At 36.6% G+C, this 27,302-nt stretch overlaps 1 protein-coding gene across 1 annotated transcript; it reads right to left on the bottom strand.

The window, feature by feature from the left end:
* Positions 1–1,450: 1,450 nt before the first annotated feature.
* Positions 1,451–26,562, bottom strand: axed (BTB/POZ domain-containing protein axundead). Its single transcript, XM_073091542.1, has 2 exons — positions 26,201–26,562; positions 1,451–4,597 (listed from the first exon to the last, which is right to left on the bottom strand). The coding sequence occupies exon 2, from the start codon at positions 4,577–4,579 to the stop codon at positions 3,365–3,367; it is 1,215 nt and encodes a 404-aa protein (XP_072947643.1). The 5' UTR covers positions 4,580–4,597; positions 26,201–26,562; the 3' UTR covers positions 1,451–3,364.
* Positions 26,563–27,302: the final 740 nt, after the last annotated feature.

Here is a 27,302-nt window from a genome sequence, read left to right as displayed (position 1 = left end):
CCAACACTGGAGAACGGAAACGACGTGACAGCAAGGAAGATAGTACATTCGATAGGAAATTTAAAGAATTAAGACGTGAAATAACTTCACGGATATTCAGTCAGGTAGATGAGATGCATCGTGCGCGCGAGTCAATAAAAGATAAATTTGACAAAATCGATTCCAAGATAGATTCGATGATAGAATTGCAGAACACTGTAATCTCGCTACGGGATGATTTACATGTTGCTGAGAGTATACTTACAGGAATAGTTGCGAAAGTGGAAAAATTAGAAGCGTTCGCTTCTGGTGATGAAGCTTACAGCCTCCGGTCACGGAAGAGTTCTTTCCGATCTGCTGCTCCTATAGTCGAAGAGAAAGAAGTGTCCGACATAACACAAAATACTGCCTCTTAAATGATCTTGTATTCTTCTGTAAATCTACTATTAGCCGCTGGATATCTTAAGAATTAACTACGATGAATCAAAAAGCTGTGTTTATTAGTCTATCTGTTTTAAGCTGTTACTATCTGTATTCTTCTTTCAGTGATAAGTAAATTATTACGCAGTGAGCTATAAGATTATTTTACTCTTTTCATTTAAATATACTTGTATATTTTGAAATTTGGAAAACTATTACTTAAGAAATCGGTAGGAAAAGGCAGTTTAATCACTGGCATGTTAGAAGATTGTAGTGCATACTGAATCTTGAAGAACATGTAAATAGTCTAATCTTTGTACCCTTTTCACAACTAACCTAGACTTAAACTCGTTTCTAACTAGAAACAATTTTGAACTAAATTCGAACGCCTCGTACATTTAACAAAGAGGTTTCCACAACCAGATCCATAATCGGTATATTTTTAAAGGATGAGATAAAAGAGACACGAAACGTTAACTTAGTCCTTAGGGGTAGTAAAACATCATTTGCCGACTGCTGGTAGAACTCTGGTTGAAGGTGATAGAACCCTTTGTGGTTCGACTCCGGCGGCACTACCACCACACCTATTTCTACATAATAACAGCAGTGTTAGGCGCTACTGTGTTCCGGTTTGAAGGGTGTGGTAAGGGAGACATACTTTTCCTAGGCGTTCCAGCTTAGCCCTCAGGGGTAGAGGCGCATCTGTGGCCGACCTCAGGTACGAATATCTAATCCTATCTGGGGTTGATTACAGATGTCCATGGGCGGCAGTAGCCACTTACCATCAGGTGGATTGCATGCTCGTCTGCTACTCCTATATTATAAAAAAAAAAAAAAACTCCATGTATATATGATTACAGATGTCCATAAGCGGCAGTAGTCACTTATCACTTTAATCATCAGGCGCCCTCTACCTATAATTTTATTTATCTAAAAATTTTACCTTCATAACAATAAGATACTCTAAAAAATAACGAAAATTTACTACTTTTTAAGACTTTATTTACCTTATTAATAATATTGTCCAATTTGATTTAGCATCACCTATACATTCATACTACTCGGGCACTATAAATTTCGCCCTCATAAAATATGTACTGTAAATTTTTAAATAACTTTTCAACACAAACGTTTTTAAACATCATATTTATTTCATTCAGAATCGGGTGGTTACATAAATGCAGCTCAGAGCCGAACACATGAATAACATTAAGTAATACATTTAATGCAAATGATTTCTTTATTTAAGTAATCGTTCTGAACGCTACACGAATAATACACATAAAGACACAAATAGACGAATAGATAAAACATTTATTATATTTCTTTTAGAATTTACAAGTAGATCTTCGATCTTAAGCTTTTCGAGTCGAATAGAAATTTATCATTGAGAACGAACGTTTGTTGCAAGTACGAGTAACAATGTTCAATCGGAAATTGAAGACCAATTATGTATTATCTTAAATCTCTAAACTATGTATAAACATTCATTTATTAGTAGATAATGCCAATAGAAATTTTAAAGTTGTGTTCAGAAATCTTTGTAGAATAAGGGATTTTATGAAAATATTTAGTCTCATTTTATACACATTTAGAATATCATGTACGAGTAAAAGACAGTAATTACAAGAATTTTAGTACCTATATAAAATGAAGTTACGTTATCTTAAATACTGTTTATAATAAAACGACATATAATAAGTATGGCACGGTCAAAAAACTAAATTAGTAAAATTACATTTAGCAGAAATTGACGTTGAACACATGTATCAGAATGGAACATGAAATAAGGAAAGCTAAGCTATAATAAATTTGCTACATTTATTGAATGCTACTTAAAATGTATAACGTTAAGCATGTACTTAAAATACGACTAGTAAAATATTAAAATTATATTACTCATTGTGTAAAAATCCTACTAATTCGCCTACTAGGGAATTGTTCCCCTTTTGTTAATATTAACATCTTTACAAACATAAACTTAATAAATGCAACATAATCTAAAATACAACAATTAAAATAAATGCTTATGCCTACATTTAGAACGTTTGTGCACCAACTAGCCATTGGACTAAAGATAAAGAAACACAAATTGTTAGACAATTTGAAACGTCACAGTGACGAAATCTTCATAAACTTTTATCCCTTGAAAGTGTTTGATTATAAGCCAGTCGGTTATATAAGAAAGATGTATCACAATATTTGAGATTAAATTGAATATAATTCTAAGGATAATACTTTGATTTAAGCAGCTGAGCCACAAAATATCTAACATCAACTAAGCAGGACCTGATCTAGCTGATTACCCACTCTGGGCAATAATAATCTTTGCCGCCCTTTACAGTGACACCTTATAAGTCATAAGCAGTGCCGTAGTGTTTTTGCCGCCCGGGGCCAAATTTGAATTCGCCCCTCTTATTTTTGCCGCCTTGAACAATTATCTAGCTTTTCCTTCCTAGATCGAGCCCTGCAACTAAGCTACAACACTGAAGTAATTAGAAATAACATTTAGCTGCGATTTTGCGAATAAAGATTGTATAAGTAAATAATATCGAGCAATTAATCGCATCACTCAAAAACCAACTCCTGAACCTCCATTACTACAACATTTACTAAATTTCCGTACACTCATTTCTCCTAGATTTTCAATTACGATACAAATGTCACATTTTTAGGCTCTCAAATTACATTCGTTTATCTAGATCTTGTAAACATATCCATTGCAATTTGTAAATGTTTAAAGGTTAATTTAATATTTAATAATACAAAAATAACAAAACACAATATTTTAACGATACAAGAAAAATAAAAGCGTGTAAAAAATTAAATTACACCAATTTTGCAATAAAATCACTTCCAACTCAAACATGACATTACCTATCTATTTCCCTGGTCTTAAACTCTACACGAATAACAGTCCTCATACTAAAAACAAATCCCTCGTTGTTTCGCGTTTCCTCCTTGTTTAGTCAAAGAGACAAATAAGAGCTCTGAGTAAACCTTCGCCAAAGCATGCACAGCAACCTTTTTTCTGGTTTTTGTCATCGGGCTCAAAACAGGGCTGTTTTGGACGTCTGCGCTTGCGTCCACATAGCTTAGTGGGAACGGGCTCCTCAACTGGAGGTAGCGAACGGGAGCTGAGATGTACTGGTAGCGCAGCAGCATTCGTTGGCCGCGGACGAGCCCAGTGACGCAGCAACGCCTCTTGATCCGCACCTACTGGAATGGGGGCCGACAGCTTACGTGCTCGTGCCAACACCAAAGCACGTTCCATTGGTTCGAGCAATTCCAAGCTTAAAGCCCGATCCAAATCTTCTCCCTGTAGGAGCAAATAACGAGGGCAGTAAGATAAACCTCCGAGCGCAGCACGTTTGTTAGTCGGAGTTAATTCCCGCTTCGAACGTTTACATACTGACGTACTCCATCTGAACAAAGCCTCTGCTATTACGAGCTCGCTCGATACCCGCAACGTATCGCGACGTACTATGAGTGCCAGATCTTCGTAGGAAAGTTCCTCGAGCCTTTCATCAGTGAGGGCTTCGTCGGCGTGCTCGTCAAGAACGAGCAAAGCATTATGAGCGAGGGAATCACACCAACGCGAGCACTGCGCCAATGCACGAGCCGCGTGGTCGTTTGTCAGAGCAGGGAGTGGAGGAGCGGAAGCCGCACCAGGTAACCTCGCGCAGAGGTAGCGCAAGTCACGAAGAATTTCAAGCGCTATGCCAGCATCCAACAATTCGTCGAGGCGACGGGCGCAGCGCTCTGCTAACGGCGGGCACAAGAATTTGTAGGCGGCGTCCAGCGCACACCGGGCAGTGACTACAGAGTTTAGTTGTGTAGGTTCACAGTAATGATAACGTAGTAATTGTTCGAAGCCTCGACGGTCGACGTAATCAACAACAATTACGTCGGTTTTGGCTGACAGTAAAGCTGCAAACACAGGGCTGGTGGCAGCGAGGACGCGACGGTGTCCAGGATAGCGCCATGTATCACCATTTATTCCGGCAACAAAGATAATATCGCTTTGTCTCTCATTGTCGTACAATCTTATATGGTCTTGGACGATACTTGTGATTTCCTCTTCAGGGGGTGGCGCTTCTGGCTCGATCACATCCTCTCGTCTCTCATCTTCTACGGGTGCGTCCGTCGCACTGCGGGCTGGATTTGTTACGACAGTCATGGTGGGATCTTCTTCTCACTGAAACAATGATATACAAAGAATGAATGATAATAATTCATAAGAAAATGAATTACGCTTAATGAAAGGTGATTTTCATTAAGCGGATTGGCTTTTGGTAATTTAAACCACTTTGGTTTGGTGGTTTTAGATCATAGAAAAATATTGTGAAAATTTAATATGCTGCACATATAGCTCCATATCACACCAGAAAGACATCAATCAGTAAATTCATTGGAATAATTATTGTCAGGTGCAATTATCTTTATTGATTATTATAACAAATAAGACACACGGAGAACACATGCGAATACACCAACTACTTTATTAACTTTTGTTGTTCATGATATGATTGATTGATTTGACAACAAAGATTCTTCAGGGAGTGACTAGGCTTTTAAGACTGGAGCGAAAACTGCTCCCCCAGGGTAGAACCCGATCGGGACATCGTGTTAGGAGGACTCCGGTTCCGTTGGAGATCCCGGAGTTCTCCACCAAACGCTGAGGACGGCCACCGGGGAGGTTTTAGTGCGGTAAAAAACCCACATAACCTCGCTCCCACGTCGTCGGGTACCTTTTGAACGTTTCCCCCTCGAGAAAAAAAAAGAAAAGGCTTTTTGGACTAATTGACTTACTCTGACAACATTTCGTGCTCCTTAAATAGAACTATGGCTTACCTATAAACAGCTGCCAATATACTGTATCAAACACGTAGACAGGTCAACAGAATACTAAGTTCCTACGTAGGTTACGTAGGTATCCGCAGTGTTTCATTGTCAGCCGCTAACTAGTTCTCTTAGCGCCCTTATTATATGTGTGTGAGGATATCAGTGCCATATAAAGAATCATTATTACCACAGTTTGTTTTATGAATCGTTCTAGGTGTTAAACAGACGACCAAGGTAATTGGCGTGTGTGCGTAATTTTGTGCTGTATTTTGTTTTATTTACATTTCCGCTTATCTAGGTTGCAGTCTATTTAAAATAATGAAATTATTTTTTTAATGATGTCACTATGTATACGTTGCAACCTTAAAATATATAATTAATTCCTATTTCATCTGATAGTAAGTAACAACTGGTGCCAATTGACATCTATGGTCAACCCCAGACAAAGGGATATAACCCGAGGTAGTTTCTTATCTACAGTCGACAGTCGTCTACAGATGCGTTGTTACCCCTGAGGACTAAGAAACGCCTCGTATAATTGTATCTTTTTTATCTCACTCTTCAAACTACATCCCAGCAGCGCTTAACATTTTTATTATATGCTGGGAATGGATCCCCATTATCAGTGAGAAGGGTTTAGGAAACCGCGCTAGCGAAGTACAAATTGGTAGACATATTGTTATTAAGCAAAAATAAGTGCGTTGGCCCGACCGGATTCAATCCAGGATTAATTTTACTCATTAAAATATTCAATTACTTTTTACCCAGCCGTTAAATTTTTTATTAACATTTATATTTCGCTAGTCATAAAATAAAAGGTATTTTTTCCAATTTCACGATTGACGCGTCCTATTAGCGCTTATTACAAGTGTATAGTTTCAGTTTAAATTCACATGAATTGTGACAGGAAGAACGTTTCAAGAGCCGTGCGTCAACGTTCCACGATGCGTCACTGTTCGCATTCCCTTGCGCGTAAACAAAAATATACGCGCCGATCGCCCGCGCATTTCATCATACTCATATCTTCCTTTTACCTTAGTTCTCAGAAATGGAAATTTGAAGGTGGTTGAACCCTTTGTGGTTCAACTCTGGCGGCACCACCGCCACACCTATTTTTTTCCTAATAACAACAGTTTTAATCGCTGCTGTGTTCCGTTTTGAAGGGTGTGGTAAGGGAGACATACTTTTCCGAGGCATTCCAGCTTAGTCCTCAGGGGTAGCGCCGCATCTGTGGCTGACCTCAGATAGGAATATCTAATCCTATTACAGATGTCCATGGGCGGCAGTAGCCACCTACCATCAGGTGGACTGCATGCTCGTCTGCTACTCCTATATTATAATAATAAAAATAAATGGAATCTTTAATGTCAAATCATGTGACGATTAATTAATTTTTGATTGAAATTTGAAGAAAACAATCGTTATGCGTGAGCTCAGGATAGTTACATTGTTTCAATATTTTTTAAGTTATGTTATTAAAGAGGCACTCATATCGACACATGTCTATTTGTTGTGTCCACGAACACACATTAATACAAGAAAACAAATACTCATTGAAGCTCAGAAATATATTTCCCTCAAGAAGATACCAACATCAACCAACCTACTTATAGGTCGTATGATAGAAACGGCTTGCTCTGCTGTTTGTATGATATAAACGATCTTTAAAATTAAGCAACGTCAGATGCGGTCGAGGTTTGGATGGGTGACCGCAAGTGGTTATTTCATACGCGCTTCCGTGATTTGTAGAGTACGTTGAGGAGTAAGTCCCAATGGGTATCAATAAATAACTCCAATGGATAGAATCCTAATGGAACCACCGTTACCCTATGTTTTCTGCCTAATAACAGCAGTGTGAAGCGCTGCTTTGTTCCAGTTTGGCGAGTGTACCTAATAAGGGCGACCAGAGATCTAAGGCGTTCGAACTTACTCCTTAGGGATGACAACGCATTCGTAGCTGACCTCAGGTAGGACTCTAATATTATCTGGGGTTGATTACAGATATCAATAGACGACACAAGCCAAGTAGGTACCAGCGGGTTAACTGCGACTCGTTTGCTATTTCTATTACAAAAAGGTATGAGAAAACCTGTGCCCACGGCTAGTCTTGACCATTTAATATAATATTTTGCTGAACACAGTATCTCCTGGGGGGTTACTACCATCTCTTAAAACAATATTATTTTAATCATACATTGAAATTTCGGACCACGACCTGTTTCAAGGAGGTCTTGGTATGAAACAAAATAATGTTGATGCAATATTGAAACAAATCATTCCTGAACTATGATGGTTTTTAAATGGTAGTAAGCCCCCTGAACTAAATATTACGGCGTGTTGCAACCAAATCCGCGGCAAGTCTATATTTATATCTGATTCCAGAAATGCATTATGCGATTTCGAAACTGCAGGGACATTTACGATTGTACTATTTCTGATGGTTCCTCCTAACCCACATACATTCGCATAGCTTTATGGGCCAAAATGCACTATATTTAGCAGAACCGGCAATGTTTCGAAAGCATAGCTGTAATCCACACTATAATAGGCGAACATTGTACGAGTAAATTATATTTTACGCGAACATAACTCGTGTATTTAAATACTAGCTGACCCGGTAAACTTTGTACCGCCTCAAAATATATTTATCAAATATATTTCATATAAAATATAGCATATGTTACTCGTTGATAATGTAGCTTTCGAATGGTGAAAGAATTTTAAAAATCGGTCCAGTAGTTTTTGAGCCTATTCATTACAACCAAACCAACAAAGTTTTCCTCTTTATAATATTAGTGTAGATTCCTTTACTAGGTTTCACCCGTGCCTTCGCCAAGTCAGTCTCTTTCGGAATAAAAGGTACCCTATATTTGTTTCGGAACCCCTAACAATGTCTGTAAAAAATTTCAGGTAAATCGGTCATGTAGTTAATACAAATATTGGAAAACTAGTACTTATAGTTACTTTGTCATGGTAACTATTGTTATCATAGAAGTAATCTTGTAAGTGTAAATTCTACAATGTGTAATGTATGTACTTGTATGTTAATTAAATATGTAGCTTTAATTTAATAGACTGCACTTTACAGAATTAAACATGATCTCAGACGTCACAAAATATTCAGAAGGAGCCGGTCTTTTCATTGGTCATATTGCAGTCTTCTCAAGAAATGGTTTGGTTTTCAAATATTTTTGAAGTTATTCTTGTTGTGGCGTGTTTGAGAATAATTAATGATGGTGGTGATTTTTATGTGCGCGCACATCAACAGATAAAAACAACACCATAAATCTGTAATCAACGCCATCTATTATTGAAGTGTCCAATTAATAATATATTTTTAATAGGTACTTGCGAACGGACTGAGTAATTTAACATTTAAAGATGATGTTGCTATTATATAATAGTTTATTTGATGTGATTTTATTTTTCTTTCAAATGAAATTTTTGATTTCACTTTTGTTTTAATAATAATAATAATAATAATATGCTTTTTTTCTTTTATGGGTACAATACCCATAAAAGAAATGTTTTACTATGGTAAAGAAGTATAACTTCTTAACACACACACGTTTTTAGGGTTTCGAACCAAAAGGATAAAAACAGAATCCCTATTACTAAGCCTTCGCTGTCTATCCTTCTGTCACAGGGCTCTATCTCTTGAACCGTAATACATTTTTACAGAGTACCTACGTATAACAAAAAATACTCCGACTGGCACTTGGCCAATTATTATTCTAAGTTTATAGCCCAATCTAAAACAGACACGGTTGGCAAGTGCCCTCAGCGGTACTCATGCATATTTCCTACAACTTGCGTAATAGGTTTAAGAACTTCCCAGTTAACCTTGTCCGTGGTAACGCATTTAATTAGACCATATCGACCATATCGTGTGCCTATCACTTTGCGTGAAAAATAAAATAAGACAGTGATAGCCTAGTGGTTAAGAAAGTCGGCCTCTCGATCGAGGGGTCCGAGATTCAAATTCCAGGCACGTCTGATTGTTCAAAGTTATGTGCGTATTAGAAATTATTACTTGCTAAACGGTGAACGAAACATTGTGAGGAAACCTGTATAACTGAGAGATTTTTAAAAATAAAATGCCTACAATGATATGGCGTGAAAAATAAAATGAACACAGCGCCGTATCAGTAAATTACGACAACGTAGTACTTTGTCTTAATTAATTGATTGCATAATTCGTCAATTAAACCTTATTAACGAACTAGTGGTGCCCGCGGCTTCGCCCGCATTTTAAAGAAATAATATGACATACATAAAACGGAAAATTTGTACCTGCATTGGAATGACAGTGGTGCCATCTGTCGAAAATTGGTCTTACCAACTCCCAAGCCCTCGTGGGCTCTTGGACAACAACTTTGCTAAAGATCATCACTTAATCAAATGCATAGTTTTCGATTCCATAAAAACCTTTTCCCACGGACTAAATTGTGAATCTAAACCATTCTCAAGTCCCCTTGAACACACACAACAAATTTCATCAAAATCAGTCCAGTCGTTTAGGAGGAGTTCAGTGACATACACACGCACATAAGAAATATATATATATAAAGATTAGTGGTGCCCGCGGCTTCGCCCGCATTTTAAAGATATAATATGACATACATAAAACAGAAAATTTGTACCTTCATTGGAATGACAGTGGTGCCATCTGTCGAAAATTGGTCTTACCAACTCCCAAATAGAGTTGCGCAAAATGTATCACTAAAGTGAAAAGAGTGATATATATCTTTTGAACTCAGTGATATATATCACTCTTTTAGCTCAATAGCTCACTTTAGCTCAGTAGCTCTGTAAAGATACGCGACATTTTATATCAGTATATCAGAGAATCAGATCAAAATGTTTTGACAACATTTTTGATTCCTATAAGTAATACAAAACTGGCAAGAAATTATATATGAATTATCACAGCCAACGCTATTTGTATATCCCGGTTTCCATGTTCTTAGCAATAAAATATTTTAATTTAGTGTTGAATACGTAACCGTAACTGTTATATATCTCAATAAACGCATTTGACTCGAATCAGGCTCACTACTCACTCTCAGTCAGTCGCTCATTTGACTCATCGCTCACTCGCGAGCTAGTATAACACTGTTGAGTTGAAGAAGATCTTATATCCGGAATCGTTTGAATCTATGAACTAAACCATGTGATGCGGATATAAAGATATAATTCAAATCCGTCGGAGTTGATGAGTGATTAGCTCTTTGGTGAAGATATATATCTTTTATATCACTCACTCGCGAGCTACACAATTCTACTCCCAAACCTTCGTGGGCTCTTGGACAACAACTTTGCAAAACATCATCACTTGATCAAATGCATAGTTTCCGATTTTATAAAATGTATATAGACAAATATTCATTTTTATATAAATAGATAGATGATCGACTAACATGGATAAGTAAAGTAAATGTAGGTAAATTATGAAAAAATCGAATTTCGATCTTCTGGCTTGAAAGATCGATTCACTGAATCGATCCATTACTGGAGATCGATTAAAATAAACGATTTTTGGTTCAAAAGATCGATTCTCCGATTAATCGATCTCAGATCGCCATCCGTAGTTCCCGTGGGATTTCCGGGATAAAAACTATCCTATGTCCTATCTCGGGTCTCAGACTATCTTTGTACAAAATTCCATTCAAATCGGTTCAGTGGTTTAGCCGTGAAGAAGAGACAGACAGACAGAGTTACTTCCACATTTATAATATTAGTAAGGAAGTAAGGATTTGCTGACGGATACATAATTTCAGTGCTTGTTTGATCCTGATAACCTTTTTTTTCGCCATCCTCGAAAAAAGATCGAAGATAAAATCGATTCATAGGGCCTCGATTTTTTTGTGAATGGATTTATTGCACTTCGATTCGAATCGATTCAAAAATCGATATTTTTCGGAAAGAATCGCCACCCCTAATATAATCCCAATAAATCTATATAAATAAATATAATGTTGCAACCGTCTCCGCTTGCAAGAATTGATATTTTTAAACTCATGGTTATTTAGAGTATGCCAAAAGACCCACAAACGTAGGTAGGATCCATTACTGGAAACCGATTAAAAAAATCGACTTTTTTTGGTCAAAAAGATCGATTCTCTAATTAAGACATCTAAGATCGCTATCTGGGATAAAAACTATCCTATGTCCATTCTAGGGTTTCAGACTATATTTGTACAGAATTTCGTTAAAATCGGTTCAGTGGTTTAGGCGTGAAGAAGAGACATACAGACAGACAGAGTTACTTCCACATTTATAATATTAGTAAGGATATCGATTAAATAATCGACTGTTTGGTCCAAAAGATCGATTCTCCGATTAATCGACAGACAGACAGAGTTACTTTCGGATTTATAATATTAGTAAGGATATGAATGTGACGTGTACTTTAGTGTACAAAATTATAGAATACTACAACGTGATACTATTATGGGGGTTATTTTTAGGGTTCCGTATACAAAGGGTAAAAACGGAACCATATTACTAAGCCGTTAGTTATTCGTTTGTTACATTGCTCTACCTTATGACACGTAACACGAGTAGATAGACACTTAATTTTTTGTATATGACGGTGGCACGTGAAACAAAAAATACTAAAAATGAAAATAACTTTGACTATAAGGGGAGGTCGCCATACTGGCCGCTATTTTTCGGTATTATTTTTTTAATGGACTGCAAAATTTCAAATTTTCATACCGCATTTATCTCTATGGCTGCTATGAAAAATAATACAAAAAATTAAAAATAAACGATAATTTGGTGGTCCAGAACCCTCTACATGCAAGTTTGCCTAACACTTGGTAATTATTTAAATTTTTCTTTAGGAGCACGTAAGAGAGTAGCTATAGATATCCGACATGGAGTTGCACAAATAAAAACATTAAATCTTTAGAAACTTGTCAGCACAAAATGGAAAGAAGTATACTCAACATAAAATTAAAGGATAAAGTCCACTAACAACAGTAAGAAAGAGAACAAAAGTAATAGATATAAAGTACCGGATCCTACAACAAAAATGGAAATGGACAGGACATTTGATTAGAAGTCATACTGTAAAATGGGCCAAAGAAGTGACGGAATGGTGTCCTAGATATAAAAAGAGAAGAAAAGGTAGACAATATCAAAGATGGGAAGATAATATTAAAAAAATGGCAGGAACGACTTGGATGAGAAAAACAAGAGATACTCGTAGATCTCTGTGGAAAACTCTCCGGGAGGCCTATGCTGGAAAGCAAGACAATCAAGAAACTGGTGTCTAAAAAATTAAATTAATTTACTACAAATGCTTAAAATAAATTATGTAAATGTAAAAAAAAAGGAATGAAAACATAAAATGTTAGGAATAAGATTGTTAATAAAGGCTATCATTATCATTATCATTAAGCGACTTACAAATGACGTACTGTATGTATAATGTATATGTACGTATACGAGTATATACAGCTTTCTATGCACTTTGATGTGAGCACTAAGGCGGGATCGTCTCGGGCTGGAAATAGAACGGTGACATGCGGAAATACTTACCTTCTATTGGCAACAGAGCTAAATCAACTCAAACCAAACCAATCGTATATAGGTAAGAGTTTTCATTAGAACTCTACATATGTCTCGTAGTAACTTTTATTACAGCTCTACTCTATTTGAAAAAAAATAATAACAGTCGTAAGTCTCGAAACATGAGAAATAAAAAAATAACTTAATTAAAAATAATAATGAGAAATAAAAATAACTTTAAAAAATACCTTAATTTGCAGTAAAAGTTGAATGTTAAAAAACGTCACGTAAGAAAAAGCGTTACACTGTCTCCATGCCACTTTCTCTCTCTGAGTCTCTTTCGGGTGGTTTAGTTTAAAGCTATTTGCTATTTCTTTTTATTTTGAATCGTACGTTACTTATACGAGTACCAGTCACTATATTAAAGATAAAGGACCTTCGACCACAAACGTATAAGTTATTCGCATCAATCGTACAAGATATAGCACTTTCATAGGCTTTGTGAAATAGTCTCTGAAATTAGAATTATGAGATCTGTCGTAAAATGGCGGAAATAGATGTCGACCGCGCCACACGGAAATGGTTTTGCAACGACAAAAATGACTACAACTACTTTGTCGTTTACTCGGTACTTTGTCATAGACAAGATTTAAAAATAGCATTTTCCTCCTCTTTTTATCCTTCTTCTCCAAGACGTATTTCCTTTTAGTGTACCTATGTAATACCATTTACATAAGATATATGTGTAGTTTATTTATATACTTTCTGCTTTGTGTGTACACCCTACCTTCTACATGTCTCATATATCTTTAAGTCCGTCCAAAGGTTGTCTGGAAGAAATCGCTCATTAGCGATAAGACCGCCTTTTTGTATACCGTCTCTTATATTTTCTTATGTGTAAATTACGTAAGCATAGAAACAATATGCACGTTTTCTTATAATAAATATAAAATTACTGTTATTATATTACTAAAAGTTATAACAACATATAATTTTTAATGTACACACATAATACGCATGTATGTGATGCATCTTGTATATTTTTTCACAGATATTTTGCTGTAATAAGTAAAGTAAATATTTAAAGCAAATATTAGTAAAAACACTTGTCGTTTCGTAATAGAACCTTTTACAGTTCATTTGGCATTGAAAAATGAAGACTTGTAACTAAATATTATGTATATTACATATATGCGTGTATTGTTTGGTCACAATGAGCTGAAGTACTCGTACTGAATTGGGCAGAACATATAGATTACAATAAGAAATACAAATAATGCTCCACATTTATTTTAACAACTTGTTAACGTTGCCTACCGACGCTTTATATTATAATTCTGTTAAGTAGCCTCCGAGTTTGGACAGATGACGTCATATGCAGGTAGCCGTAATATTTGTTAGATACTATACACACGGTAGCGTGTCCGACAAGTTGTCAAAAAATAAGAACTGAAAAAAGTACCGTGTTTCAAATCAGTCAAATCTTAATCTTGAATTATGGGATGTTAAATAAATGATTTATGTAATAATTGAGTGTTAACATTTAAGACGTTGTACTTATTATTAAATGGAAAAAAATTAGTAGCGAAAAATATGAAAAATATTATTGTAACTGAAATTTCAAGAATATCTGCAGAACATGGCACTCTTTTAGATTTCAATTCTTTTGTCAGCGAAGTCGACAATGATGCATCTTTATATTGAACTTGGCTCTCATTTTCACGTTTATGTTTTTGATGGGATTCTGATTTACAGGAATTAGTTCTTCACATTTTAATTCATCTTTTATGAAGAACAGAGAAGACAAGAACTAAGAATCTTTTGGTAACATAGAGCCCCAATAAATTCTTTTAATGTATTTTTTTACTGTAATCCTTACAGCATTTTTAGGTATGTTTCCTTGTAAAATTGGATTAGGCTTATAATTAATATAAAGTTGTTAATCATTATCATAGGGTGCGGCGACTAAACTGGAACTTTCATCACATAAAAACGATGGAGTTACTGTATTGTTACGGATATAGTTTTGAATTACATTATCCAGGGAGCATTAAGTTCCTTGCAGTGCGTGAATGATCGAACGCCAATTCCGGGCTTGGGCGGCAGCACGGCCCCGGTTGCCCGCCCTAAATATGAAATCTAGGTCAAGAGTAACCCGTGTACGGTGGCGATTTACATTAAAACGATGTTCGCTTGTCTAACCATTTTGGACCAGAACCAAGAATGTCTCGGGTTGAATTTTAAAATTTGTAAAACAAAATTTTCTTGCCACGACATGGTATGCATTTGTAACAAGACATGCATAGATACTCTACCATATTACTTTGTCAACCCATTACCGGCCCACTGCTGTGCACGAGACTTAGTCTTACATGAGTGAATCTTAGACTTCACATATATTTGAAGACTTTTTATAGGGATGCATACCCAAAGAATATAAACGGAACCCTATGTCTAAGATTCCGCTGTCTGTCCTTCTGTCACGGGACTATGTTTTGATCCGCAATAAATAGACACATTATTTTTTTTACAGAGAAGTAAAACATTCTTACTGCTATACAAAGAAGAAAATAAATGGGGGCACCATACAAGAAACTGGTACTTTTTGATTTCTAATATAATTAAAAAAAAATCAGAGATGCGTGCCTGATTTTGGAATTTCAGACCCTGACTGAAGCCAAGTTTCAACCACTAGGATGTAGGCTTTTGTCCCATGTTACGTCAACGCTAACTACTGAAGTTAATGCGAATTAATCTCCCGCTCCGAACATGTTATTGATCTCGGAACAAGGAATAGTAAACTTACACCAGTACTAACCAGGAGTTGTTACGTTTTGACAAATATGACTGTTTTGGTATTTGTTTACGTATTTGCCCATACAATTTCCAATCAGCGCCCCTAGCGGATTGTGTCAGAACTTGGAAATACTATGGGCCAATACGTAAACAAATACCAAAACAGTCATATTTGTCAAAACGTAAAAACTCATGGTAAGGGTACAGGCAATGGCCTGTAATTCAGGACACCATCACGCGAACACCTACTACAATATTAACATGCATGTCACAGTAAAACAGTCGTTAGAGTAGTTGTAAGCTATAAATTCATTTTATTGCTAGTTTTTCGATTTGTGTTTTGAACGTTAAAATGACCATAAAACGTTAAGGTCAAAATCCTTGATGAGCAATAGTGATACAGATACATAAGCCATAAACATAAATTGGTACATTGCTCATCGGACCGAAAATGACTCACGAAGTTTAGGTTCAGAATATGCAATATGTTTTTTGGAAACTTACATATTGTTTTTCTTTTATAATATGGGAGTAACAGACGAGCATGCAGTCCACCTGATGGTAAGTGGCTACTGCCGCTCATGGACATCTGTAATCAACCCCAGATAGGATTAGATATTCCTACCTGAGGTCGACCACAGATGCGCCGCTACCCCTGAGGAGTAAGCTGGAACGCCTCGGAAAAGTATGTCTCCCTTACCACACCCTTCAAAACGGAACACAGCAGCGCCTAACACTGCTGTTATTAGGCAGAAATAGTTGTGGTGGTGGTGCCGCCGGAGTCGAACCACAAAGGGTAACGAACCTTAAGTAGCCACTATCGCCCATGGACTTTTGTCGGCCACAGACGCGTTGCTATCTCGAGGACTAAGTTGGAACGCCTTGGATAAGGATGTCTCCAGTCTCCACTATTACACCCTTCAATGCAGAACACACTGGTACACGCTTAGCACTGCTGTTATTAGACAGAAACAGGTATGAGAAGATGCCACAGAAGTGGAACCACGATGGGTTCTACCACCCTTGAACACTTATATACTTCTAGGTACTTTGAGAAACCATAATCGGAAGTTTCTTGTCAATAATTCAGACAAAAATAGGGAGTATAATGTTTTTTGACATTTAAATGTTACATATTACTCATACCTTTGGATACTCATACCCATTTTAGATATTGGATATTTTATTTTGTATAACCATATGCTTACATCAATAAGATATCAATAAATAAGAAAAGATAAAAACATCACTTTTAACGCTTAATCCGATCATTTAGAATCAAAACTGGACAGGATTATAAAAACTTATCAAACAAAAAAGAAATACATTTTATAGACCATTGAAATATTACATTTGGGTTGCAATTGTCAGAGGATGCAATTTATTTGATTGGATTTAAGGTTAGAGATACAGATCTTATATATAAAATTCTCGTGTCTCATTGTTAGTAACCGTACTCCTCCGAAACGGCTTTACCGATTTTCACCAAATTTTATATGTATATTCAGTAGATATGAGAATCGGCTACTATCTATTTTTCATACCCCTAAGTGATAAGAGTTGTTCACCCTTAACATTTTTATATTTATATGGCAACACAACGTTTGCCGGGTCAGCTAATTTTCTATAAGATAATGTTAAATTTGTACTTAATTTAACGTATTTAACTAGTACCTTATAATCTTAACATATATGCAAGTTCTTTATTGCAATTACATTAATTTTGTATGGTATTGATAACATACCAAAATGTAATTTAGAAACAACGGAAAGTAGCCGCGAAATATTTTCAATTTCTTAGGGGGTCATGGCATGATAAAGATTGAGAGATACTGGTATTACGCTATCGGTGTTCCCTCCTACAATAGTTATTTCATAATATTGCTTTAAATCTTGCGATGTATGTGCAAACTATATTATTGCAATTGTCCTTAGATGACGGTAACTACTTTCTATTACGAGACTCATCTACCCTAGCATTACGTTAAAAGTTAGACATACACATCACTAATTGGTCTTTGTTTGTAGTAAAGTCTAGGAAAAAAATCTGCATTAAAATTCTTATATTATTTTAGTATAAAAACAACAAAGTAATATAGTACTCACAGTTTTCTAGCAATACAACATGCACGCAAGAGAGCATACCACACAATAACTAAATAGTCTAACGTTACTCGTATTAATATATCGGGATTCGATCCTATTTGTTCGCATTATTCATTATTTCCCGATATCCTTAATGGAAAATATTTTATCATGGAATACAAAGGATTTGTAATAAACTTTTCCACGGTGGAAATATTCAAAGTTTGACCTTTAATTTGGCCTGGATTGGTCAAGTTCTTAGGTAGACACTTCGTCATCGCAATAGGTAATGTGTTACGTAGGTTACTCGTAATATACCTAAATCGGCGTCATAAGATGACTGATCCCACCTATATGGAAATAACTTGAATAATATTTAATATTCATTAGTTGCGGGCCTGGGTTTTAGAATTCATAATAGTTATGCAGTCTCTTTGTAAGTATTAAGTTTATCGGTTTGTAATCATACCAAAAACAAATAAATATACTTACTTTAATAAATTACATTTAAGGGTCCGTTTGCAATGTCAAGATAGGTAACAGCTATTTAGTAAATTCATCTGAAATGCGTATAAAACAAGAAAATATAGGGACTATAAATATAGGGACAATAAATAATAGGGATAAATAAATATAGGGGAATATAAATATAGGGACGTACTTAATAACTTAATTATTTTTCCGATTCGCGCTTCTCCTGTTATTCTTAGTGTCAAATGTAATTAACATGAAATGTTTACACCAAAGTACCTATTTAATATAGCGTAGATGATTTTACACAAACGAGCTGGATAATGGGCAATTGGGTGTATACTAAATCACACTCAGACAAATGAGATGACACTACAGCATAAATAACTAATAAAAGGTGTTATAAAGCGTAATCTAGAGGCCTTGTCTTGAAAATGGTTTAAAAACCAACCAATCTAATTACTACTATGGAAAATACTTTTCAACCAACTCTTAACAAACCAGGCATAAATAAATTAAGTTCAAAAAACTAAAAAACACGCTTTATGATAAAATCAACTAAGCTTTCGTTATTCCATTTCATTCTTTCATACATGCAGGGTAAGATAAGGATGTATGTTGATCTCTTTCTACTGAAAAACGGAGTTACTCACTGACAAACATACAAGTGAAGCTAACATAAACCGTGTAAAAAATGGAAATAATTGATAATGAATCTGAAATTCTAAACATTACCTACCTACTGCTAGAGAAAATACTTTTTAACCAACTTCAAACAAACCAGATCTGAATAATATATAACGGCGCGGGCTATTATTTTCAATTAATTTTAGTTAATTTTGAGTTGAAGCTATTTAATCTTATTTTATGATTTCCATTCAAATTACTTCATTAACAATTATTTTAGTAGACTATATTTTTGGAGCGGGTAACTCCGGATGGGGTTGCAAGTGTCGCCTTTTTGTTATAAGAACTATGATTATTGTTTCGTTTTTGAGAGTGAGTTGACAATTGACGTTGATGGCGTGTGGACTTGTAAATCCATCGGCTCCGAATTTATTATTTTCTTGTGTGCTTCTTTGTTGGAACCGAAAGCAGTTGGTGCACTATGAAGGAACGCCATCTGGCATTTCTATATCGGTCAGACGCGAGGCTCGGCGATCTGACATCAGAAGCGGGACGCCCAGGAGCTCCACAGCGTAGTGAGAGTGACAGTTGGAAAATTTTATTTGAAATGCAGAAAAAGCAAATGAAGGAATTCGTTCGTGTAATTAGAGAACCAAGCTCTTATAATTCTAAGGTCACATTTGGTGCACGGAAGCGACGCACGCGTCTGGTGTAATATAGTGGATTTAATCTTTGCAAGAGAAGTCATTATCGGTTATTCATGTTATTATTACAATGAGTAAAGCCCTCAAAGGATCTACGACCTCATGGTTAGCACAAAATAGCTTTACTGAAATAACTTGGCCTCAGTTGGGAGACCTATTTTTGGCAGGTTTTGTTAAAACTCCGGCAGCCTTTGTGTAGATTGTGTATTGAGACCCCTACGGAAGGAGAATGCCTCTTCCTGAATGAAGTCCTCGTATGCCACTCGTTTTCTTAGTACACTAATGAGTCAGTGGCGATCTTTAGCGGTGGAACAAATTGCCATTGCTGTTACAATAGCACATGCTTCCAAATTGACACAACTAACTTGCCTAGTGATGCGAAGAAACCACGAATGTATCACGCTAGAAGATGATATAGTTGTGGCAAGATGGGCCACGTTTCTGCTGAAATTTCTGCGTTTTTAATAAAAGCAAAAGAGATGTAATAACTAATCCCCGTTCTGAGTTTTTAGGTAATCGTACGCCACAACAAACTATGAAAGCAGTAGCCACTAAGAGACCCCTTTTATCTGCTATTCCTGCGGTGAAAAGGGTCACATGGTGACACACTGCCCGAGGAAGGTCGATTCCGGTGCTGAATGATCCTTACTTAAAGAAAGTGTAGCTAACATATTCTCAGGTGAACGACAAAATACCAGAGTTATTCGGAGTGGTATTTAAGGACCCGCGTGGCGGGGCGGTCACCATACCGGTCTGAGACGCGGAGGGCCCCGGGTTCGATCCCCGGCCGGACGGATGTCTGAGTGATGGATTTAGGTTTCTGGTCTGGGTGAATCTATGTTTGTCACTGTGTGTGTCCATGGCACCTGCGAAACAGGTAGTAAGCTGGTGTGGGGTTGTGAGTGTAGAAGGCGTTTTATTTTTTTCATTTATTTATTCAAATGTTAACTGTAACTTGCAATTATTAGCGACAGTAGGGCATTGCGTTTATCTAGTTGTTTCACGTTGTACCTAACCTGTGTATTTCACATGATATTATGATAGGTAGACATTTACTCTCATTGGGGTTTTCCTTTCAAGTATGTCAACTTATTCTGAAGATACGACGACTATACCGACTTAGCCCTGAAGAGCGGCAAATGGCCCTAAATAAAATTAACGAACTATTGGACTCCGGTATTTTACCAGAAAGCTGAAGAATGGTTCTCGAGTCCTATTCTATTAGTTAGGAATAACTTATAATTTAAAAATAAAACTAAAAAAATACACTTATAGTTAAACTAACAGGTAATGATTTTTGCAATCTAGTTACGAACTTTTATCTCAATAATAATTAACGCCATCTAGCGATTCGGTGGTGAACTTTGTGGATCGATAACAGCATCACTTGGTTAATTAGTTGTAATTTTGTTGTCGAACACTGCTACGAAAATAATGTATTATCATAGGACCTTGATAGTTGTTCAAAATTTTGAATTGAACTTACCGTTAGAAATGGGTGGGTATCGGGTTCTGAGATTCCGTTACATGCATTCATACCTAGATACATGCTGGTAAAGCTGATAAAAGCGTAGTAAAAAGGGTGAGTGTTCATTATTTCATGTCCCTGAATATGGCGAGCGAGTACCACCAGATTGTCGTTCATAAAGACTCTATTGAGCGTATTGTTTCGTTATACCTGATGGATAGTTCGAATATCTCTCCATGCCTTCTGGTTTACGTAAGGCTCCTTAATAGAGCCATTCGCTGTAATTTACATTGATTGTGTTATTGTCCCGGCTTGTACTGTATAAGAAGCTTCTGACAGGCTTCAGTAAGTTTTAAAAGCTCTAACAGAAAATAGTTTATCATTGAATTCAAAACAAAAATGCTGGTTTATGAATCTAGGGTTGAATTTTTAGGATACGCTTCATATTTGAGATTGTACCCAGTTTCTTTCAAAAGACAGGCCATTTATATAGGTGAACAGGAAAAGGCAAATGTAATTGGACACCCAACGTTGAAAACAATAGGAAAGAAATAGCAGTGATAGCCTAGTGGTTGATAAACTCGGCCTCTTGATCGAGAGGTCCGAGGTTTGAATCCCGGGCACGCACCTCTGATTTTTCGAAGTTATGTGCGTATTGGAAGTTGATTATCACTTGCTTAAGCGATGGGAAATATTGTGAGGAAACCTGCATACCTGAGAAATCTTTCCAAGTGTAAATTTGATAAGCGCGGTGCATTGTGACCTGGTCCTTCTCGTTCTGGGAGGAGACTCGTGCGGTGGGACAGTGATGGGTTAATGATGATGATGGTGAGAAAAAAAAATTAAAATATTAACAGACAAACCGGTCGTATCGATTTTATTTTTTTGATGTCGATAAATCAATCGAGCTGCACACAGATGTGAGTGCCGATGGGTACGGAGCCGTTGTTCTCAGTCACCAGACAAAACAACAATCTAGCAATTGGTTACAAGCAAAACAGAACAAGATTCTTAAAATAAAATCAATAATAATCAAGTTAGAGGTAAATGCCAGATTTTCATGTTCCAACAGAATTAGATATTGGCCTGGAATTATCTACTGACAGAGAATCAGGATGCACCGATAACGGCGATGGTATGTTATAGAATATTGCCTCCTATTTAGGCAAGACCCGTATCTGAATTAATCGTATGATGTAAGTATTCTTGCTGTGTGGTATTTTTAGCGAACGAAACTTTAATGAGAAGTGTAACTTAAGTGGGGTGGTGCGGGAAGCCTGTGTGGCATAGTAGCCTGTGTGGCATAGTAGCCTGTGTGGCATAGTAGCCTGTGTGGCAAAGTAGCCTGTGTGGCATAGTAGCCTGTGTGGCATAGTAGCCTGTGTGGCATAGTAGCCTGTGTGGAATAGTAGCCTTTGTGGCAGAGTAGCCTGTGTGGCATAGCAGCTTGTGTAGCGTAGTAGCCTGTGTGGCATAATAGCCTGCGTGGCAGAGTAGCCTGTGTGGCATAGCAGCTTGTGTAGCGTAGTAACCTGTGTGGCATAGTAGTCTATGTGGCAAAGTAGAATGAGTGGTATAGTGACCTGTTTGGTATAGTGGCCTGTGTGGTATAGTAGCTTGTGTGTCACAGTAGCCTGTGTGGCACAGTAGCCTGTGTGGCACAGTAGCCTGTGTGTCATAGTAGCCTATGTGGCAAAGGAGTATGTATGACACAGTGGTTCTGAATATATATCGGGTGAGTATGAGTTGTAATCGTAACGACTTAGTGTTTTGTGAATTTCTACAGTTTATAGTAAGGGGTAAGACTCTTGTCACGTAAGTTTATACGAGATTAATACCCAGTATGTACTTTGTTTATAATTTGCTCTCTGCCTTAATTTAGTAAAGGGTCAGTATGGCCGAGTGTATCGAGGTACGCAGTGTGGTATTGTTTGTTTTCAAAAGGCATCGAAGAAGCACACACGAGGACTTGTGATGATGCAGGACGGCCGTAACGGCGCGGGCTATTATTTTCAATTAATTTTAGTTAATTTTGAGTTGAAGCTATTTAATCTTATTTTATGATTTCCATTCAAATTACTTCATTAACAATTATTTTAGTAGACTATATTTTTGGAGCGGGTAACTCCGGATGGGGTTGCAAGTGTCGCCTTTTTGTTATAAGAACTATGATTATTGTTTCGTTTTTGAGAGTGAGTTGACAATTGACGTTGATGGCGTGTGGACTTGTAAATCCATCGGCTCCGAATTTATTATTTTCTTGTGTGCTTCTTTGTTGGAACCGAAAGCAGTTGGTGCACTATGAAGGAACGCCATCTGGCATTTCTATATCGGTCAGACGCGAGGCTCGGCGATCTGACATATATTTAGAAGTAATTGGGGGTTAACAAGTATCCAGATGGAACCACGTATACCTTTTTGAAGGTAATACGTTTTGAAGGTAGTAGAACCCTTTGTGGTTCGACTCCGGCGGCACCACCGCCACACCTATTTCTACCTAATAACAGAAGTGTTAGGCGCTGCTGTGTTCCGATTTGAAGGGTGTGGTAAGGGAGACAGAATTTTCCGAGGCGTTCCAGCTTAGTCCTCAGGGGTAGCGGCGCATCTGAGGCTGACCTCAGGTAGGAATATCTTACCCTATCTGGGGTTGATTACAGATGTCCATGAGCGGCAGTAGCCACTTACCATCAGGTGGACTGCATGCTCGTCTGCTACTCTTATATAATATAAACAAAAAAAATATAATATAAACCTAATAAAATTCTACCATCTTCTATACTTAAGACATTTGCAAATATATTTCCTATAAATAGATTTAGCTCCTAGTTCCTCCGCCTACATGTTTACCTCTTTCCATTTGTAGTACCTGAGTGCTATTGATTTTCCCGAGGAACTAGTGTCTGCTTAGAACATGTCTCTACATGTTAGATGCATAATCTAAGATTATGTTGTAGTAGGAAATTCTGTATCAAACATTATTTTATTAAATAATTCGCCAAGTACGAGTCGAACTCGTACATGGAGGATTCCGTACCACCAATTATTCATTATTTGTTACTTATTTTTATAAAATAACCATCTTGTAATATGTGTTATTGTTCTTATTTGTATTTGTTATAATATCAGTTACAGTAGATGTAAGATGTAACGGATTATAAAAATTTCAACTGTCTTCCTACTACGGTTTAACAGTTAGACCAAAAAATGTCGAAAATACCGGTTTGTTGTATGGAGACCCCCTTTAATATTCAACTTTATTTTATTTTTAGTATTTGTTGTTACAGCGGCTACCGTTATGCATCCTCTGCATCCTATTCATCCTCTATAAAAATTTCAAGTTTCTATCTATTACGGTTCCAGAGATTGAGCCCTGTGACAGACGGACAGACTGCAAAGTCTTAGTAATAGGGTTCCGTATTTACCCTTTGAGTACGGAACCCTAAAAACGAAAAGTAATAGATAATACCTGACTTACTTAGTGATGAACTTAAACATTTAAATCCATTCGACTAGTAGCTACCTTAAACTGAAGATCTAACTTGAAGAAGAGCATTTTTTATACGACATTTGTTAATAAAAGTAAGCTCGCTAACTTACTATAATTATTTGTCCAGCTAAAACTAGAAGTTGCTCTTTGTGAAGCCTTCGAGTGCTATTTCAATCGCCACATGGTAGCTAATACTTGTATTGCTTAAAAATTGGTCAAAGCGAATCGAACTCGGGCACGAAGGGTTCTGTACCACCGAAAATAGGGGTCGTCGTACAAGAAACCGCTATTTTTCGGAGATTTTCGCAGTACCTTTGAACCGTGACAGGTAGAACTCCTCCAAAATTAATAAAATACAAACACGTGACAATTTGTACACGTGGCTTTACGGAAGGGTCGAAGGAAATTGCGTAGACTAACTTTAATACGTCAGTCCTTCAATGGAATTTTCATCTGGAATTGTCTCGAAGATACCTAATAATAGACGCGGACAGAAATAATTTATTTATTTATTTACACATATCTTACATCTTACAGGGTTCCCTAATGCGTTAGTGTACTTCACCTAATACCTTAATCAGTTACAATTCTCCGATATTATTATTATATATTATTAAATTTAAAATAATTACAAATGGAATGAATTACAAAACCAATTTATATCCATTAACATATTGGAAAAACTAAATAGAAGTAACAGACCATTTATATTTCTTAGAACCACTGTAGGTAGATACTTACAGTGATTCAAAACAATATAATTGGCGATATGCCAAAATGCATAATCCAAAAAGTGCATAATGACTAACAACTTGATTAACTGACTTCATGTTTAATTCTGTCTGTTATAATCAAAGACATTCCAGTATATAATAATATTAGACTGGACACAAGGGAAAAACTTCTTCAATTCACGACTTATTACCAATACTCAACTATATAATAGTATTACGCTGGACATGAGAAGTAAAAGTATAATTCACGAGTTATTACCAATTGGTAAGTTTTTAAACGTATATGTCAAACGTCAATAAATCCTAGATGGTGTCCGTGTGAAGCGAGGTGAAAGTTTTGAATGAAAATCTTTAAAATGTCCGCTCTACAAATTCCATGCTTCTTACAGAAAATAGCTTAAAATTCCTTTATCTACACGTTTATAAAGCGTACTGAGATTGTGCGACTTGGTAACGTTTTATTGTTTTTCAAGAATGCAAAGACACATGCCATGCCGTTGCACTTCTGAAAACACAAACAGCTGAGGCTAATATCGCAGATTCCGGCGACTTGGTTAATAAACAATCGAAAACATATGCCTACACAATTTAGTTAAAGATATACTCGAAATGTGGTTAAAATTCGACCTTAATGTTTGTAGAAATTTTGATGACATTTTATTGATAAAACTGAAAATCGTCAAGAGCTACCAAACCAAAAAACAGTAGACAAAGAGAAGAAATTCCTTAACTGTTTTGTTAAGACTTAAGCCCTTTTATAATGATGATTATTAAGTAGGTGTCTTAACATACCTAAGTATATTCGAAAAGTATAAAGCCGTAAGAACTGAAACATTTTAATTCAGTAACGGTGATAAGATACTGGAACAAAATTCAGTAAATACAGGTGTGTGTAATTAGCTGCTTGATTAAATATTCCTTACGAAATTTCTATTTACTTTTTTAGTTTACCATTATTGGCTTCGATTATTTACTTTGCTTAGATAAGAACGTTTACTAAAATGTGCTACGTGATATAAAAACAAAAAATGTATTGTGTGTGGTATATTCGAAAGCAATTAATTACCTGTTGGTATATACAATGCCGTCGGGCACTTCACATTTCAGGAGTGGAAACTGATCCAGGTATGCGACACGACCACAGCACTAGTTAAAGAAGTCCAACGTTTCGCAGATAATGCACTGTCATTAAATTATCTTGCTCCAGCGTATCGAGTCGTGCTGGAAACGTGCAGTAGTGTGTATGGTGGCGCTGGGATTGAGGTGGGTGAGTGGCGCGCGCCGCCCGCCCTGCGGCCTCGCCCGGAAAAACCCGAAGTGAAACGTGGAGCGCCGCGGAGTGCGCTCGCTCGCGGCGCTTTCCCGACCCGATGTAGCTAATATTAGGTGTTTGAGCGTCGAGGCGCGCCAAGCCTGCGCTGCTGAATGCTATCGGCACGGCCGGGCCGCGAGCCGACGCCGCCGCGCATGCGCTCCACTCCGACAACAATAACAAACAAGTAGCCACTGAACAGTAGCTACGGCATATTGACTAACTGAGCTTTCAGCCTGCGATGAGATGAAATCGTAATCGTAAAGCTTCCCTTATTTACTCTTACAACAGACCTAACCCCTGTAAGTAAACTGACTATGTACATAAATACATACTAAAATCTACTTTGTATTTTTGATACATGATAAGAAGATTAACCTACTTTTGCGGGGTCACCCTTAGATCTTCTTTACACATACTTTGGGATATGCAAAGACGCTCATATCATTACCTCGTACAAATACCGAATACCGTAGACTTATGAAATATTGTTCCAAAGGTATGTTATTTGATCAGGGATTAAATAATAACTTTTATACGCTGATTTTGTAGTAATAAGAAATATATATGCATGTTCTTATATGCATACTAAAGATACCTAGGACCTAGGTACTTAAACTACATCTACTGTAAGGAACTGTAAGGACTCTACTTTCTTTTTCATTACCATTTATGAAATTAATATTATAAATACTTTATGTATGTACTATATCACATAGCTGTTATTTATCTCATATCATAAATCAACCACCTAAATCTAATCGACCTTGCTGCTAAGATGGTATAAAAAATCCACCTGTTTCGTAACTTAAGTCAAAAAAACAGACAAACATGTTTTGATTTCAAACAGGTATTC

This window comes from Epargyreus clarus, unplaced genomic scaffold (genome assembly GCF_041222505.1).
Source record: "Epargyreus clarus isolate Ecla_fem2 unplaced genomic scaffold, WU_Ecla_fem_2.2 ptg000034l, whole genome shotgun sequence".
Classification (NCBI taxonomy): domain Eukaryota; kingdom Metazoa; phylum Arthropoda; class Insecta; order Lepidoptera; family Hesperiidae; genus Epargyreus; species Epargyreus clarus.
The sequence above is the reverse complement of the archived record's forward strand: the minus strand, read 5'-3'. Positions and strand labels throughout refer to the sequence as shown.